Source organism: Amyelois transitella, chromosome 14, assembly GCF_032362555.1.
Source record: "Amyelois transitella isolate CPQ chromosome 14, ilAmyTran1.1, whole genome shotgun sequence".
Taxonomy (NCBI): Eukaryota; Metazoa; Arthropoda; class Insecta; order Lepidoptera; family Pyralidae; genus Amyelois; species Amyelois transitella.
In genome coordinates this window covers 2,094,307-2,112,086 of record NC_083517.1, presented here as the reverse complement: position 1 = coordinate 2,112,086, position 17,780 = coordinate 2,094,307, and the positions used below count along the sequence as shown (strand labels likewise).

At 38.0% G+C, this 17,780-nt stretch overlaps 1 protein-coding gene across 1 annotated transcript in view; it reads right to left on the bottom strand.

Annotated features, from left to right (window-relative positions):
* LOC106130911 (1-phosphatidylinositol 4,5-bisphosphate phosphodiesterase classes I and II) overlaps nucleotides 1–17,780 on the bottom strand; it is a 49,588-nt gene that overhangs the window by 14,712 nt on the left and 17,096 nt on the right. Inside the window, exons 5-14 of the mRNA XM_013329858.2 lie at nucleotides 13,678–13,863; nucleotides 13,023–13,214; nucleotides 10,265–10,447; nucleotides 8,613–8,706; nucleotides 8,141–8,312; nucleotides 3,668–3,837; nucleotides 2,396–2,585; nucleotides 1,743–1,900; nucleotides 1,009–1,146; nucleotides 169–402 (exon numbers count right to left, since the gene is read on the bottom strand). Of these exons, the coding sequence (XP_013185312.1) occupies nucleotides 169–402; nucleotides 1,009–1,146; nucleotides 1,743–1,900; nucleotides 2,396–2,585; nucleotides 3,668–3,837; nucleotides 8,141–8,312; nucleotides 8,613–8,706; nucleotides 10,265–10,447; nucleotides 13,023–13,214; nucleotides 13,678–13,863 (1,717 nt within the window). The remainder of the gene's footprint in view (nucleotides 1–168; nucleotides 403–1,008; nucleotides 1,147–1,742; nucleotides 1,901–2,395; nucleotides 2,586–3,667; nucleotides 3,838–8,140; nucleotides 8,313–8,612; nucleotides 8,707–10,264; nucleotides 10,448–13,022; nucleotides 13,215–13,677; nucleotides 13,864–17,780) is intronic.

Below are 17,780 nucleotides of genomic sequence, written 5' to 3'. Positions count from 1 at the left end.
TAAATAATTCTTCGTGAAAACGGTTTCTCAAACTCACTTTTCATATTGGATTGATATCTTTGTTAGACACTATTAGTTATAACTTTATCCGCACGGCGTCCGCAGGTAAACCATGTTTCCTTTATGTTGAGTTTTTCATAGGAAACAAAAATTAATAAACATACAAACCTTTTTAAAGACGAAAGGCTCCTCTCCATAAACAGGATTTATTCCATTATTGGGCGCTTGTCTCGTCCGGAACTTCTTCCGTACAGTGTCCGCTGGCAAACCGAACATGTCCACTTCCACATACGTGCCACATCTCTTGTCCGTTAGCAGTTGTCCTGAGAGTACAGTCACCGACAGTGAACCGGCTATGATGCCGTCCACTGTACTCTCGGCGAACGGGTCTAGACGGCGATCCTGGATGGAAAAAGTGTAGTCTTAGCATTGATTACAGCGGAATTAAGATGTTGTTTCCTATATAACATGGTTGATATTATTATGTATTTTATTTTGTATAAGTAATTTATTTATGTATTTCAATGTAGTATGTATTTATATTATGTTTATATTAGGTACAGGTATATTTATGCTTTGTATTTTATTTTATACTTACAGCGCCAATTGCCTTTCTATTCTTTAGTTTCCTCTCACCCTAAGGTTGATTGGAAGAGATTGCTTTAGCGATAAGCTTTACAGCTGAACGTGGTTTTTCAGACTTTTGAAGACTGTTGGCTTGATCTACCCCGCAAGGTATATTGTGATTATATGTATGTATCAACAAAGAGATTATTAACACTATTAGGAAAGGCAAAATAAAATACGATTTATACAGAGAGGTTCTGACCGGCAGTAGCACTAAAAGTGTTTTTCTCAGCACATTACACTGGATGTCAGCACTGTATTAAGTCCAATGCAATTTATACATTTTATCTCATTTTTTTTAAATCAGGAGCAACACCTCAATAGCAACTAGCGTAATATAGCCGTACACTTATGGCAAAATACTTTGATTATTGTATGTACCTTCCTCCTCATAAACTCTGGTTTGAGCAGGTACCCGCAGCGGCGGTTGTACTCGAAGGCTCCCAGGTTGAGCTGCATCGCCAGGTCCAGAGTTTGGAAGTTTAGAGCCACCAGCTGGCAGCCCGCGTTCCAGAACACCTACAAAAGATACTTTCTTTAAGCTCTGAGCTGCCGAACCTGCGATCCGATTTACACCCGCCTCTGTCGCGGGAAATCATTTTTTCGAGCGAGAAAGGAGTATTTCTAAACTTATAGTAATGCATTTGTACTGAAAATAAAATAAAAAACGTGGCCGGTAGGGCCAGCGCTGATCAGAGCTTAAGCAGTTGAGGCCAGTGCACTGATGCTTAGGCAGATTAGAAGTTAAATGTTTGTTATAAACAAATAAACCTTTGTTCCAGAGATGTTAAAATGTGAGAAACATGTCCCTCTGTTTAAATCAAAACCATAAGTCAAATTTCTATTAAGGTGAATGTACATACATATCTAACATATAACTTTTTACATCGACACAAACGCGCATATTCATATGAACAAGAATTGGTATAGATTTGACGTTTATTTCAAAGAAACAGCGAACGTGGAGCGTTGAAAAAGTGGCGAGGTTACGAAACGTTATAAGTACACTTTCATTATTTTTGAAAGATATTTCTAAAATGTCGTATCGAAAAATAAAAATGTATAAAATTTTATGTGGATCAATTTTCTGTGGGTGTGTGAGATATTTTCCTTACCTGAGGCATGAAGTTGGAGGAGTCGAACCTTGTCCCGGCCGGGTACACCCGCGACAGCTGATGCTTGTTGTAGTTCACGAACTCTATGGGCCTCTCCTTAAGAAGCGTTGTCGCTTGTTTCTCGTCGAACGACGACATTTCGTAGAAGCGATTCTTTTCTGTGAAATACATTGTTTTGTTACTAGTGGTAAGAGAATCGTGCTGGCTCTTAAGTTCTAAGACTGGGTTAGATAAAGTAGTATCATAATTCACATCCAGTATTAAAATATTGTTCTTCGAAAATACCATCAACCAGACTCATCACGCTAAGAAGTCGATATATGGCGGCCCTACCATTTTACATCCGCGAATCCTAATCTCTTCTCCAAAGAGGACGCAAAAGAGATAAATGCTGAGTTAAAGATTATTACAGCAATGCATGACACCTGTATGTCGGTATGTAAGAGGAGGCTTTGAAACGTCATTTCACTCAAATCGCGTAAGCAAAGTTTCAAGAGATTGAAGCATATACTCGTATACAATGACTGAACATCGAAGTGGACGCGATTCCCAAAGCACATGCCTAGTACCTAGCCTGGCGGGAGATCTTCACCTTTTCCTTCGACTGTTCCTCCCCAGACAAGCTATTATGGAATTAAACAAAAGGTACTCACTCTCAGCGCTCTCAAAAGACGAGAAATGTACGGGCTGTACATAGTTGACCAGAGCGGATATCTCGGCGGCGGCGTGGGTCTCCCGTGGGTCCTCCCCAGTGGCGGGTCCCCCCTCGGCGGCCGCTTCTTCTTCCCCGGAGGAACTCTCTGACGACGACGATATTGATACTTTGCTGCTCTCGCGCACCAACTGCAGAAAAAAGTGAAAATTTAAAAAACGGTAAATTTTAAGACAAGATATAAGGACCAGTTAATATTTACAGCTCCATTGATGTCAGCACACAGCACTCGCGACTCTTTACTTTTCAATCTCGCATTGGGACTTTCGGCTATAGGGGAGCAGTCGATGATGCAGTGTCGCTAGTTACTGGCTATTAGTCAGAAAGATTTTCTGACTAAAGTAGGAAAGTAGAATGTGAGCAGCATTTCAGGGTTTAGGCGGCGAAGTTTGAAGAAAAAAGAGAGAGAGAAAATATCTTGTTACGATGGGCTCGTATAACCAGAAGGTTGGTAGCGCCATGAATTGGTGCAGAGATATATCACTGATCAGGTAAATATCCTACATTTTGGATGTACGAAAGATATTCTCAATTTTTAACTAACAAATTTCTAATCAGTCAAGAAAGGGTGCACTGTTAAAGTAAGCAAACGCGAGAACAGTGCATTCCTTGAGTGGATTCCGGCGAGGATAACCGGTTGGTTGGTAAAGCCATTAATTGATGAAGAGGTAGATGGGTAGATGGAGGTGAAAGTTGGGTATGGCAAAAGAAGCATGAAAGCAGAAAAATGCAGTGGAAATGAGAGCGTTAAGGAGTATGATGGGTGTGAAATTCAGTGACAGGATAAGGAACAGCGTAATGTTTTGATGTGAAAGAAGATGTAGTTACAGGAATAGAAAAGGGTATGTTAAGATGGTTCGGTCATGTGGAGAGGATGAATGAAAGCAGGTTGACTAAGCAGATATACAAGGAGAGTGTGGAGGGAAAGGTCGGGGTGGGAAGACCTAGACGAAGGTATCTTGATCAAATTAAGGACGTCCTGGTAAAGGGTCAGGTCAAAAGTACCCGAAACCGCCGAGCTTGTATGAAGAGAGTTATGAATGTGGATGAAGCGAAGGAAGTATGCAGAGATCGTGGCAAGTGGAAAGAGGTAGTCTCTGCCTACCCCTCCGGGAAAGAGGCGTGATTTTATGTATGTATGTATGTAGGTAGATCCACTGACCGGGCTAAGACCCTGGATTCTGTAAGTACAAATGACATTGTCAGCTCTCACCGGGGCATGGGCGACGTCCCCGTTCCCCTGCACCGGCAGCTCGCTCCGCGGCTCCAACTCCTCACTCGAGTCCAGCTTCGAGTCGTTCTTGTTGTGGTGGTGGTGGTGCTTCTTCTTGTTCTTTATTATGATCTTGTTCTTCAGTGAAGATGGCGGGGGCAGCTCCCCTCCTGTTATTTACAACGAAAAAAAAGGCGTATCAGTAACGAAGTAATACGTATCAAATTTTTAAGATAATGCCATCTTACTAAATTGGATACGTACTTACTCAATAAATAAAAAAAGAAATACCGCAGAATTTTCTTCATCATTTGATAAAGTCGGTTTTCTTAACTATACCTTAAGGCATTGTTCACATCACAACTTTCAGATAAAGAGGGAACCATTTTGGCATTCAAGAAAAAGAAATACGTTTGAAATGTCATTGTTTACAAGTAAAGGGGTATAAATTGTACCCCGTGGGACACGATAGCTATTGCAAAACATTCATTCATATAATCACGTCTTTATCCCTTGAGGTGTAGTATGAGCCAGCAGTCTCGAAAGACTGATAGGCCAAGTTCAGCTGATAGGCTTAATTCAAAATAATTCAATCAAATCAAATTCAAATAGTGACAGGTTGCTAACCTATCGCCTAAAAGGAGAATCCCAAGTTTACCATGTATGTCGTAAAAGGCGAGCAACAGATAGACTATATAAAAGGAGAATCCCAAATCCCAAACTGTCATTATTTGAATCTCAATTCTATCATTGAGCCAAACAGCTGAACGTGACCTATCATTCTTTCAATTATATTTCTATTATTTCAAATCTTTCAATTCTATCATGCTGTCTACCCCGCTAGGTATATATAAAAGTGATTATATGAATGAATGAAAAATCTTACCAAGGGGATCTTATCGATAGACTGCTTATCGCAGCGGGAAAATTAATAATTTTTGATACAGTATTTATGTAAACCCAACTTGATTACTGTATTTGAAAATTATTAATCTAAATCCCAATTAACTAGACTTTAAATTCAAATTTGCTTATGTATCAGAACGGTTAGTACCTACAACAACGCCAAGCCAAGCATTCAGTGTAAATATAGCTCCATTATTTTCTCAATGTCGTCAAATTTTATTAACCCGTATTCGAAAATAGTTGGGAAATAAATTTAAAAATAGAACGCCTCAACCCGTTCAAGTACAAAGTGTCCCATCTGTTTACACCGTAGATGTGTTACGGATTTGATCGCAGGCCAACGTAAACACGCCAGGTACGGCCTTCGATTCTCGCACGGTCAATTTGTGATAGATCAAAAAAAATGTGTTTTGTTTTCACAACGTCACTACTATATAATAAGAGTACCCGAAACTACTGAGCTTGCATGAATAGAGTTATGATATTGGATGAAGCGAAGGAAGTATGCAATGTGGAAGATGTAGTCTCTACCTACCCTTCCGGAAAAAAGGCGTGATTTAATGTATGTTTATTAGGGTGGTCCTTATTTTACAAAGTGAAAAATAACATCAGGGCACCTTGTCATTGCGTTCTTTATGCTATAAAATGAACCCAGTTTTTTTTACTTTTTTTTTAAATTTATATTTAGGGGTCGCGCCAAACATTAGAAAATTTAATAAAATACTCAAAACAAGAGAAAAGCTTATGAATGAAATTCCTGACGAAATTTATAAATAGTTTTTATGGCTCATAGGCGAGCACCAGTTGTCATTTTGCTTTCCTCACCCCCCCTCTTGCCATACATTAACAAGGACATGCCCCGCAACTAGTTCCGTTATCAAGTCTGGACGCCGCTAAATTAAGCAACAGGAAAGCTGAAATTGAAATCATATCTACGCTAAAAAGTGCTGGGTCGGACCCCATGGAATTTTCTGTGAATAGATCGTCCATTCGTCGTCATCGGATAAAGCATCGTAAAGAGATGGCAGAGACGTTGAAACGCGAATTCACTACTCACTTGCCTTTAACTATTCACTGGGATGGAAAGCTAATAGAAGACATTACCGGGCACGAAAAAGTGGATCGTCTTCCTATTTTGGTGTCAGGACAAGGAAACGAACAACTACTATCGGTCCCGAAACTGGACCGTGGAACAGGAGAAGCATGTGCATCAGCTGTGTATGCTACTATACTGGATTGGGGACTGAATGATAGAGTTAAATGCATGTGCTTCGATACGACTGCAGTCAATTCGGGATTGAGAAATGGGGCATGCATACTATTGGAGCAAAAAATGGAGAAAGATATGTTTTGGCTTGCATGTCGCCATCTATATAAAATAAATGCATGGTTTGCATATTCTATACTGGAGATAATGCTAGAGTCGTGAGTACAGCTCTAGGTCCATCAAGTGGGCCTGACATGTTGATTTTTAAAAGATTCAGGAATCACTGGAGCAAAATAGACCAGACCGACTACAAAACAGTCGCATCTGATCCTCATTCGCTGGAATCTGTACAGAAAGAGATTCAAAATATGATTTCCTTCGCTCACTCACCGACTATCAACCTCGAGATGATTATAAAGAACTACTCAACCTCACCATTATGTACCTAGGAGGACTTCCTGAGAAACAAGCATCATTTAGAATGCCAGCTGGACTGCACAGGGCATGCTGGATGGCAAAAGCTGTATATTGCTTGAAAATATTCTTATTTAGACACCAGTTCAAAATGACCAAAAAAGAAGAAAAAGGAATTAAAGATGTTTGCATCTTTTCAGTCATGATTTACGTGAAGTACTGGTATCAAGCTTCTGTTGCTTTGTCAGCTCCCAAAAATGACTTGCAGCTATTAAAGGACCTGACAACATTCGAAAATATAAGTCCAGATCTATCCAAAGTAGCTCTAAAAAAAATTATGGGACATCTGTGGTACTTGGCAGAAGAGCTCGTATCATTTGCATTTTTCGATGACGAAATTGCATCAGATACCAAACGAAAAATGGTACAGGCGTTAGAAAAAGAAGGTCTCGATTTCTCTTCGAAAAGAATTAGTTTGGATACGAAAGACATTGCAAGAAAAAATATCGAAGACTTCGTGGCCAGTAATTCACTTCGTTTCTTTGAAATACTAGGAATATCATCTCAATTCTTAAAAAAAGATGTGAATGACTGGCCAGAAGATGATGAGCACAAAGCTGGAAGAGACATTGTGCAGTCAATAAGGGTAGTGAATGATTGCGTTGATGGAGGAATATAACAAGTTGATCACCGCCAATGAAGATCAAAAGCAAAATCTCCTTTTGATTGTGAAAAAATTTAGAAATAAATATCCGGATTCTAAGAAATCAACACTGATTAAGTAAAATTTTGATTGTTTTGTATGTTTTATGTTTGAGCTGGATTATTTTAATAACTTAACGTGTCAGTTTTCATTGCTAGGAATAAATGTGACCATTTAGAAAAATATATGTATTTATTTTTTCTTTCCAACTTTAAAAGTCCCGTCGCGACCCTTAAATATTAATATTAAATTATGAAAAAAATACCAAGTAACTTTCTTACTTTACATATCACTATGCGAGGGTGCCTCACCATAAATTAAAAAAAATTTTTTTTTTTGGTATTTAAGGACCACCCTAATGTTTATGTATGTATGTCACCACTATATATGAAATGTGGCTCGCGTACTCAACAGATAAATATATGTATATAGAAAAAATTGACTGTCACATGCGTACATAAATCACGCCACTTTCCCGGACGAGTAGGCAGAGACAACATCTTTTCACTTACCTTTATCTGCATAATTATTATTGCAATAAATAAATCTGAATCATATTTTAATCCATTCACGGAAACATTCATTATTTTACTACATTTTCATTCTCCATTTAGGGGAATATTGACCTGACCTTTCATCAAAAGGTCGCCGATTCTATCAAGGTGGGTTCGTCTAGACTCTAGACGACTACTGTTATTTCATTCATCCTTTCCACGCGGCCAAACTATCCAAGCATTCGTTTTTCCACATGCATATCTTCTTTCACATCAGTTTTCCCAAATCACACTGTTCCATATCTTGTCACAAAATTTTAAAATTTTATTTTTAAGTTTATTGTTTTTCTGCCACACCTAACTTTCACACCCATACTTTAGTGTTAGGACCAACACGTCTGAATGCACCGCCAGATGAGTCTTTTTGGGGAATATCCGACTGCTCCTAAAGGCTTTGTGGCACCATCTCTACGCCACTCGTCACAACATCCAATCTCACAACTACTGTCAATCATCGCGAAGAAATTGACGCGCTCAACCAATAGCAGCGAAGAATCTAAGACGCGATTTCAAAGATTTCACGGATTGTATCTATATATACAACCTTTGACACAACATCGTTGGAGCCGCGGTTCCCCAGGCATAACACCTAGCCTGGCGGAAGATCTTCCCTTTGGTGGCGGTCGAGCCGAATCATCGCTCCCGCTACAGCTTCTTGTATAAGTATCAGTTTTATTAAACAAACATACCTGGCTCAAGCGGATGGGAATCAAGCGGCTTGTCGAGGAGCATGTCTCCGAATATCTCCCTGCAATAGTTGGCTATCTTGGCCTGCTGGCGCGGGTTGCAGTGGTTCTCGAAGCTGAGTACCACCGGGTACTCGGACGTTTTGAACGCGCTCTCTGCTATTGCTTCTAATACCTGTTGAGAAAATTTTATTATATTTAAACAAGATTTCAACGAAGTCTCGGTTGCTTTTAAAATATATGTATATTATCGTCCGAAAAATTTATGGAATATCTAAAATATTGGATTCAGTCAAGCTGACTATATAAACTACCAAATCTTTATACAATTAGCAGGCTCAGATTTTTGAAGCCAACACAGCTGATAAATTCAACCGGGAACACACTATAATCGGAGTTCATTTCTTTGAATTTTCTTTTTTTTTCTAACCCTTTTGGCACTTGATATTTTTTCCATTCTCACTTGTATATTTACCTCTTTGGCGCTTATTTCTGGCACAAACGTATATCCGTGGACGATCACAGGCTCGTCGGTACGGCCGCCGTTCCAGAAATCCAACTCCACGCATCTGCAAAACAAACATCTCATGTAAAAGATAGCTTTGGATTAGATGGATTTTTTATTCATGATAAATTACTCAAAAAGTACTGAAATAAAAAAAAAATGTGATTTTAATTGAAAAATCACAGACCCGTTTTCTCCTGATAAGAGGAGGTACTACAGATAAAAACATCATATAGGTAAGTTATTTAAGCGCCCATATGGCTATTTTGATCCTTTGAAATATTCAATTGTTAATCATATGGCGTTGACGTTTTTTTGTTGTTATATCATGCGTTGATATTGAGGATGCAGTCCAGACAGATCAAACAGTTTTTAAAAATCTCCACATTTTTTATTTATTAATGTGAAAATATCTTAGTCTGAAAGTCTGGGCCCCTGGAAACATGCGGTAGAGAAATATTTTGGAAATTTCCATTCATTTGATTACATTTTCCAAATACTCTATATGAATTCACGATCACAACGCACGTGATTGAGGTCGGCAATCGGCGATGGGCGATAAAGGGCGCCATTAATTGGCGTAACTATTAAAAACTCATCGCTTTGTGTGGAGAATTTTCAGTATTTATTCGTATTTAAACCAAACTGAGTAATGAAGTCATTAGCGCTCGTTGTGATATGCTAATATATTTTGTTCGTTAATATTTCGTGTTATCTAATCGTGTCGGGCAGATTTCATATAGAAATTGGAATCGCCTACTGATAGGCAAGGATGGATATATTAATTTCTCGCTTAGATTTTGTCCGGGCAAAAATTATACCGTACAGATTCAAAATAAAGAAACTAAAATATAAGAGCTTTAATGACGTACAAGAGTGAAAACTACTCTGAAAAATGCATTGATGAGAGAGATAAGTAAATGAAAAAGAAATCGAGGGAGTTATGACAAACAAATTCATCCACATTCATAACTGTCTTCATGCAAGCGTTGGTACAGAGAAGACAAGCGTTGGTACGAGAGCGTGGCAAGTGGAAAGAGGTTGTCTCTGCCTACCCCTCCAGAAAAGAGGCGTGATTTTATGTATGTATGTATATATATTACAGCGGTGGCCATCTTGGACGGATTTAAAACTGCCGTGAAACTCTAACTTTCACAAAGGAAAGCTATGTCTACTATATATATCTCACCACTTACCTATTGCCATGCCTGAGAGGTCATATCTCGTTTACAACAGGTACTTTGGCTGCCTTCGACTCAGTGGTGGAAGTCTCATCTGTCTGGGCTTAATACCTATTGACACGGTGGAAGATATCAAGACACTCACCTACAGCCTGCTAGCAGACTCTGCCTGTATATCTCCACGCTGGACTTGTCGGTGATCTGATGCCCGGTGAGGTAGGTGTTGTGGGAGCTGTTAATGAACTAGTCAGGGTGCAATAAAGCCAAGAAGTAGAAGATATCAAGACACCCACCTACAGCCTGCTAGCAGACTCTGCCTGTATATCTCCACGCTGGACTTGTCGGTGATCTGATGCCCGGTGAGGTAGGTGTTGTGGGAGCTGTTAATGAACTAGTCAGGGTGCAATAAAGCCAAGAAGTAGAAGATATCAAGACACCCACCTACAGCCTGCTAGCAGACTCTGCCTGTATATCTCCACGCTGGACTTGCCGGTGATCTGATGGCCGGTGAGGTAGGTGTTGTGGGAGCTGTTGATGAAGTAGTGGGCTAATGGCTGGTCCATGTCGTCGCAGAGGTCTAGCTTGTTGACGGCCACGATTGGGTTGTCCTCGGACATAAGGAATCTGCAATGGAATAATGAGTGTTAGTTCATTCATTCATTCATATAATCGCCCTTGCAGGGTAGACAGAGCCAGCAGTCTTGAATTGATATACTGGCCGGCCACGTTTAGCTGTTAGGCTTAATGATATAATTCAAATAGTGATTGCTGGCCCATTGCCTCCCATAGAATCCAAACTATATAATCTATCCCTAAGTGGCCTTTTACGACATCCATGGGAAAGAGATGGAGTGGTCCTATTCTTTTTAATAATAGTAAGGTACATAATAAGTGTTAGTTTGGTCGTTATTGGGTCAATTACTATTGACTCGTTTGTTCGGTGAGAATCGGATAGATTGTATCACCTTTAAGGGAAATGCTACTAGTCTTTTCGAAACTGGCCATTTAGTTTTGTCGAGAATGACTGCTATATTTTATAGAAAACGTGATGTTGTTTTAAACAGAAAGTTATCACATTTTTGTGTCATACTATTTCATTGCGACCATTTAAGAACTGTGAAACGACAGGTTTATCGAGATGCAGTATTTCTATTTGTCGTTTGACAATTTAAAAGTTTGACTTGATTTGACTACTGACGATAAACGGCGGGAAGTAGTAATTTATATCAATAGAACAGACCGGAGCCAATCGGTTGATAAAACGTATAAATAAAATATAGCTAAACTCATCAAAGCTTTCACGACTTTACACGACTTCTTGCTACCACCGACGGTTCTAAAAACCACATTATTTTGTGGAATATTTTACTGGGTGGGTAGGTAGTTACTACATCTTTCCACTTGTCACGATCTTGGCATACTTCTTCATCCACATTCATTACTGCTCGTCTTACCTAACCTAATCTTTTGTCATGATATTCCCGATTTTATCCAAAGTATTTTAACCATAGGTAAGCTGAGCTTTAAGTCTTTCAATCCTTTAAAGACTGTTGACTCTGTCTAACCCGCAAGCGATAAAGATGTGATCGTAGTTATGTATGTACATTAACCCTATTTTAAGACCTATCAGACTACACCGAATGATATACGGACAACGTACAAATAACAGCGTCTACGGGAACAAATGGCGCCTTATAGTGTCGCCGTGATTTATTTCAGCCAATGACGGATTGATGTCTTGTCACGCCAGCCTTAGAGATAGAAAAAAAAATGTTACAGAGCAGTCACCAGTGTCAAAAAAATGACAAACTCACGGAGAAATCACCAGTGCGTGTCGCGTCAAGAAAATAATACCTCGATATGACAAGGTGCGAGGGAAAAATTATAGTGTTTGTAAATATCCAAATATTGTCATGCATTAATGGTTGGAATATCCACAAATGTTTTCTTAGTGATATTAAGCGGAGCGAATTTTAGGCGAAATCCATTCAGTAATTACGGCTTTATAATAAAGTTAAATGTTCTTTTACACTGAAATAATTGTTTAGATTTAGTTTGTTTCCTGCAAATTTCATTGGGTTTACCCATTTGAATTCCAATTTTCCATTGATTTTAATATTCATTCAAACACATTTAACAAAAAATGTTTAAAAATAAATAAGTCAATCAGTGGTCAGTGTTTTTAGATCTTTATCATATTACAGAGTCTTCAATTTCCATTTTACCTCGGTTATTTCCACGACTCATCAATCTGTATGTATTTCGAAACGATTTTTAAATTTTTTGGCACGTGTGAATACAGAAATGTGTTTTCTTTCATCCATCATCTTTTTTAAATATTGTAACAAAATTTGTTAAAACTTACAAGATGCCAATCTTTGAATAAATCATTAAAGATAGTTTCCAAATTTTTTTTACTCTTTCTTTAGTTTTGTTTTTTCTAGTTTAACGTTCTAAGTACTTTTTGAAACATATATGTATGTGCTAAAATTTCGCGGACTTTAACTCGGAATTAAAAAAAAAAAACATACAATAATAACTCGTCATCTATTATTTGAAATAGTCTTCTTACTTGGAGCGATTGTGTATATTCTTTATATAACTATGGAACTAAATGACAAGTAAGTATTCCTGTAAAAATAACACATACCTCAAGAACCCCTCAAAAGTGAACTGCGACCGCTGTTATATTATTGTGATATTTGTTGTGTTCGTACACCTTTATGAGGTCCTCGGCTCGCTGGAGGTCCCGGTACGGGTATTTCATTGAGACGAGAGTATTGACACTGCTTTTTAAAAAGTGACTAAAGATAAACATAAGGAACTGAGTACATACCGCAGGAACCCATCAAAAGTGAGCTGCGACCGCTGTTGGTGATACTTGTTGTGTTCGTACGCCTTTATTAGGTCTTTGGCGCGCTGGAGGTCCGCGTACGGATGGAGTATTTCATTGAGACGAGAGTATTGACACTGCTTTTTAAAAAGTGACTAAAGATAAACATAAGGAACTGAGTACATACCGGAGGAACCCATCAAAAGTGAGCTGCGACCGCTGTTGGTGATACTTGTTGTGTTCGTACGCCTTTATTAGGTCTTTGGCGCGCTGGAGGTCCCGGTACGGGTATTTCATTGAGACAAGAGTATTGACACTGCTTTTTAAAAAGTGACTAAAGATAAACATAAGGAACTGAGTACATACCTCAGAAACCCATCAAAAGTGAGCTGCGACCGCTGTTGGTGATACTTGTTGTGTTCGTACGCCTTTATGAGGTCTTTGGCGCGCTGGAGGTCCGCGTACGGGTGGAGTATTTCATTGAGACGAGGGTCGCGTTGCACGTTGTTCAGAAAGTCGACCAGTTGGGCCGCTGAGAGGTGCGGCTTGCCCCCCGTGCTGTGAATAACGGATATCTTAAAATTTGAATTTGGAAAAGAATTAATTTGTCTCGATATTATATCTTCATTCGTGGTCAAGATGAATGTATTTCGTAAATGTACATAGATATATTTTTTTAAGTATTACAAGGTTGATCGGTCAATGCTGAAAAGGTTCGAGGATATGCATAATGTACATTTGTTCTACATTTAAAACTACATTGTCAGGCACGACTTTGCTGTAATAACGATAGTTATTCCTAAGTTTAAAAATATCCGCGTAAACAAATATTACAATAAGTAAATAACGACTGAATAAAAAACAATAGACTGAACAATACGTTCAAAATAGTTTTGAATATATAAATCAGTCAATACTGTTTTAACATATAGCTACAAGGGGAAGTATTCCCTTGGAACTGATCAGGTAAGTTTATTTATCGTAGTAGAACGAAAGTCAGCAACATTTAAAGTAAACTCACAGATTATTGAATATCTTCTGCACTTCAGTCCTCTGCGTGAGGTTCTTGTAAAAAGCGAAGAAGTCCTCGAACAGGAACTTGGACTGGCTGATCGTGTCGTTCTTCCCCGTGGGCAGTCCAGACTCGCTGAGGGCCTTCTCCACTCGCTTCTTGTCTTCCTTGTTCTGTGCGAACAGGCGGACGATGCTGTTTGGATAAAAAAACAATTTGAGGAAACATATCGAAGATATATTTTTTAATGTTCTGAAAAAGCCTTAGTTTCGTTGGTAGATATATGGCGAATAAATAAATAAATATATACGGGACAAATTACACAGATTGAGTTAGCCTCGAAGTAAGTTCGAGACTTGTATTACGAGATACTAACTCAACGATACTATATTTTTATAATAAATACTTATATAGATAAACATCCAAGACCCAAGCTAATTGGAGAAAGTTCGTTTCTCATCATGCCTTGGGCGGGATTCGAACCTGGGACCCCCGGAATCACAGACAAGCCTACTACCTCTGTGGATTTGAATTGTTTATGTAATTTTTGGCTTTTATCACTAGAAGGGTAATTACAGTGAATTGTTTATTAATATCATCCCACTAACGATTGATTATACGTTATCAAGGGGTTTGGATCCCACTTGTGATGGTATGATGAGCTCCAGAGGATAGCGCTGACCCAAATTACAGAGTCAGTATTCTATAAGTTACTAAGGGTTGACTGCTAATAACCATAACTTGATTGATTAGTCATTAATTTATATAAAATAAAAACGCAAATAAAGTGTACCACGTTTTTAAATATCAAACAGAACAGTAGTTATAATTAGATTTAAGTTATGTGACGTCAATAAGTGATACCTTGTATCCAATTTTGAAAATAAACCTATTCTAAATCTATTCTAAACGTGTACATCGCATGAGGGATCCTGGAAATACCAGTAATACAAAACCCAGGGATTCCGCTTTTGATGTGCTGTCAGATATACATATCAATGCTCTTGTTACTGTATGTTTCGCATACATCCCTTCGTGCAGTGAATATACACATCGTGTGATACATACATACACATAATCACATTGCCTAAAGGACGAAACCTTAGTTTAAAACAAAACTAGCCTCTCCCTTGATTGACCTCTACAATATACTATAATACAATCTATATTATTTTATATAGAATCATACATATAGTCACGTCCATATCAGTTGCGGGGTAAGCAGAGCCAATAGTATTGAAATGAATGAAATGCAAGCATTTTGCTCGGCGTTCAGCCGTATGAGCCGCAAGAATTTCAAGTTTATAAAGCCTATATATAATTTTATAAAAACGAAGAAAAAAATATTTACTAAGGTTTTAAATTTCCAAACGAAAATGAACAAAATATTGTTTCGACTATGAAAGATCCTGGGAATACAAAACCGGCGGAATTCTTTGATGTGCTGTCAGATATCCACGCTCCCGCTTCTGGATATTTTGCAGGCATCGCTCTGTGCAGTGAATATACGCAAATTCGTGTGTGATAGAAACACAAAAGAATAACTGATGTTTCCGAGTAAAACCCTTGTTGCTTTACATTCATACATATTTCACGTAACAAAAACACTGAAAGGCTACGTTCACCTGGACTAATGATGGAGTTGAAATTTTCAAAGTGATAAATTTATAGCCAATTCTAAGTTTATTAGCCATTGCCTTGATTGAATTTTACAAAAATCCAAATTTTTTATTCATTATTATAGGAAACTTCATATCGCTTAATAATTGTCAAAACTTTTGGTTTCACAACATTGGTTGACGTCTAATAAATTACTTAAAACTAAGTTTACTGCCGCTTCCAAAGCGACAATGCAAAAGAAGCGGTAACAAACTGCACTATTGCAACTGCAGCATTTTCTTCAACACCGTCAACTTCAAAACTTAGAATAGAAATGTGGACGAGAGTATATATTGTTTAGATTAATTGTTTAATATAAGATTTTAATAACAAAAAAAAAATTTAAAAATACAATACAACATAGGATTAGAAGCAGCTTTCGCTATTAAAGTATGTATTTTCTTCCCAACCAAACCAGTATGAAAGATGTATAGACATGATATATGTATATTACGAATCTGATGATCTCTGCCTACCCCAATGGGAGACAGGCGTGATGGTATGTATGTATACGTATGATGATCTTCAAGTAGACTAACAAATTAGTATAAAGCACTTCAACAAATGAATAGAAGAACAAAGAGCGATGGTATAACAGTAGGAAAAGTTAAACTGAACATTGTAGTTAAGCTTAACAAAGCTACACAAAACAAAGAGATACAAGTTAAACTTTAAAGGGGATGAACAGAAAAAAGGTAAAAACGAAAATATAGTACGAAGCGCAGCGAATTTATTGATTCAGTACGAGCACAAACAAAAGCGCTAAAGCCGCTATTACACAATGCGTTTTTCTGTCTCTCTATACGGTATCAACATGTCTTTCAATTTTATATGGAGTCAGCGTAAAAAGATATTACGGTATTAGCTTTGTGAACCTTGCCAACATAAATATTGCGGAAAAAAAATGTAGATGACGCGAAAGGAGCAGGGATCGTTGCAAGTGGAAAGATGTAGTTTCTATCTACCCTTTCCGAGAAAGAGGCGTGATTGGATGTATGTATGTGTATGTGTTGGTATTTGGATGACATAGTAGCTATAGCATTTACGAGTGTGTAAATAAATTTAACCTTTATCTTAATTACCTCTGTTACGTACCGATATTGCTTGTAATCAATAACTTATTTAGATTGATTTCCTAAATAATGCTGCCACAAAATATGTATGAAAATCAGTGGGTGAGTGGTGACGCTTCGAGAGAAATAATTAGCGTGGCGTGGGTAGATGAGGCAACCCCGCCACAAAGACAGTCTTACATATATATAATATGTAAGACTGTCTTTGTGGCGCAGCGGTAGTGCACTTGTCTGTAACACAGGAGTTCCCCGGTTCCAATCCCTGCCAGGGCATGATAGAAAATGAACTCTTTCTGATTGGCTTGGGTCTTGTATGTTATTCCATATATGGCATGTATTTATTGTAAAATATCTTCGAGTTGGTATTTCATTATATAAGTCTCGAACTTAATTTGAGGCTAACTCAACCTGTGTTCAAATTGTTCGCCTTGTATATTTATTTATTTGTAAATGCACAATTATTGCGATGCCAAATCAGTTTTCAGGATTTACATCCAAATCGACAGTTATTTCTTGATTAAATAATTTTTTCGAAAAATGTTGATTTCAAATTAACAAAACAGATTTCAAAGACGACTATTACAGTTTTCTAACTTTATTTTAAAGCTGAACTAAACCGTTTCACTCGACACTGGCTCGTGGCAACATTGATCATGGGACAAATACAGTGACTCCACACTATACATTCTTTCATTCTATCCATTACTAATACGACTAAAAAGTATTTGATTTGTACGGAATCCACTCAAGAACTGGGCGGATATCACTGAAATTTCACATAGATTGATTATCCCACTTGCAAGTGCACTCTTGAAAATTCTAACATTAACAAACCATTTGAATAACCAACTCTAGACGGTTCGTCTACTCGGTCAACCTCACGATTTCAAAGCATTCCGGGCCATGCAAATTACCTAGAATCGTCAATTCTGCGGCATAACACTGTGTAATTGAGATATTTGCTTTGATATGTCCGCTGTGGCCACACGTCATTGGAATACCGGACTATGGTTGGACCACGGCATAGAGTGTGACAAATACAAAGTACATACATACATATGGTCACGTCTATAACCCTTGCGGGGTAGACAGAGCCAACAGTCTTGAAAAGACTGAATGGCCACGTTCAGCTATTTAGCTTAATGATAGAATTGAGATTCAAATAGTGACAGGTTGCTAGCCCATCGCCTAAAAAGAATTTAATTTTGTAAGCCTATCCCTTAGTCGTTAGTTGGGAAAGAGATGGAGTGGTCCTATTCTTTTTACTACGCTTTTATTAGCTTGGGTTGTATGTATGTATGTATGTATGTATGTATGTATGTATGTAACGGAATCTTTGAGCTTAATTTTCACTGATTTCTAAACGTCTGATCAACTTGG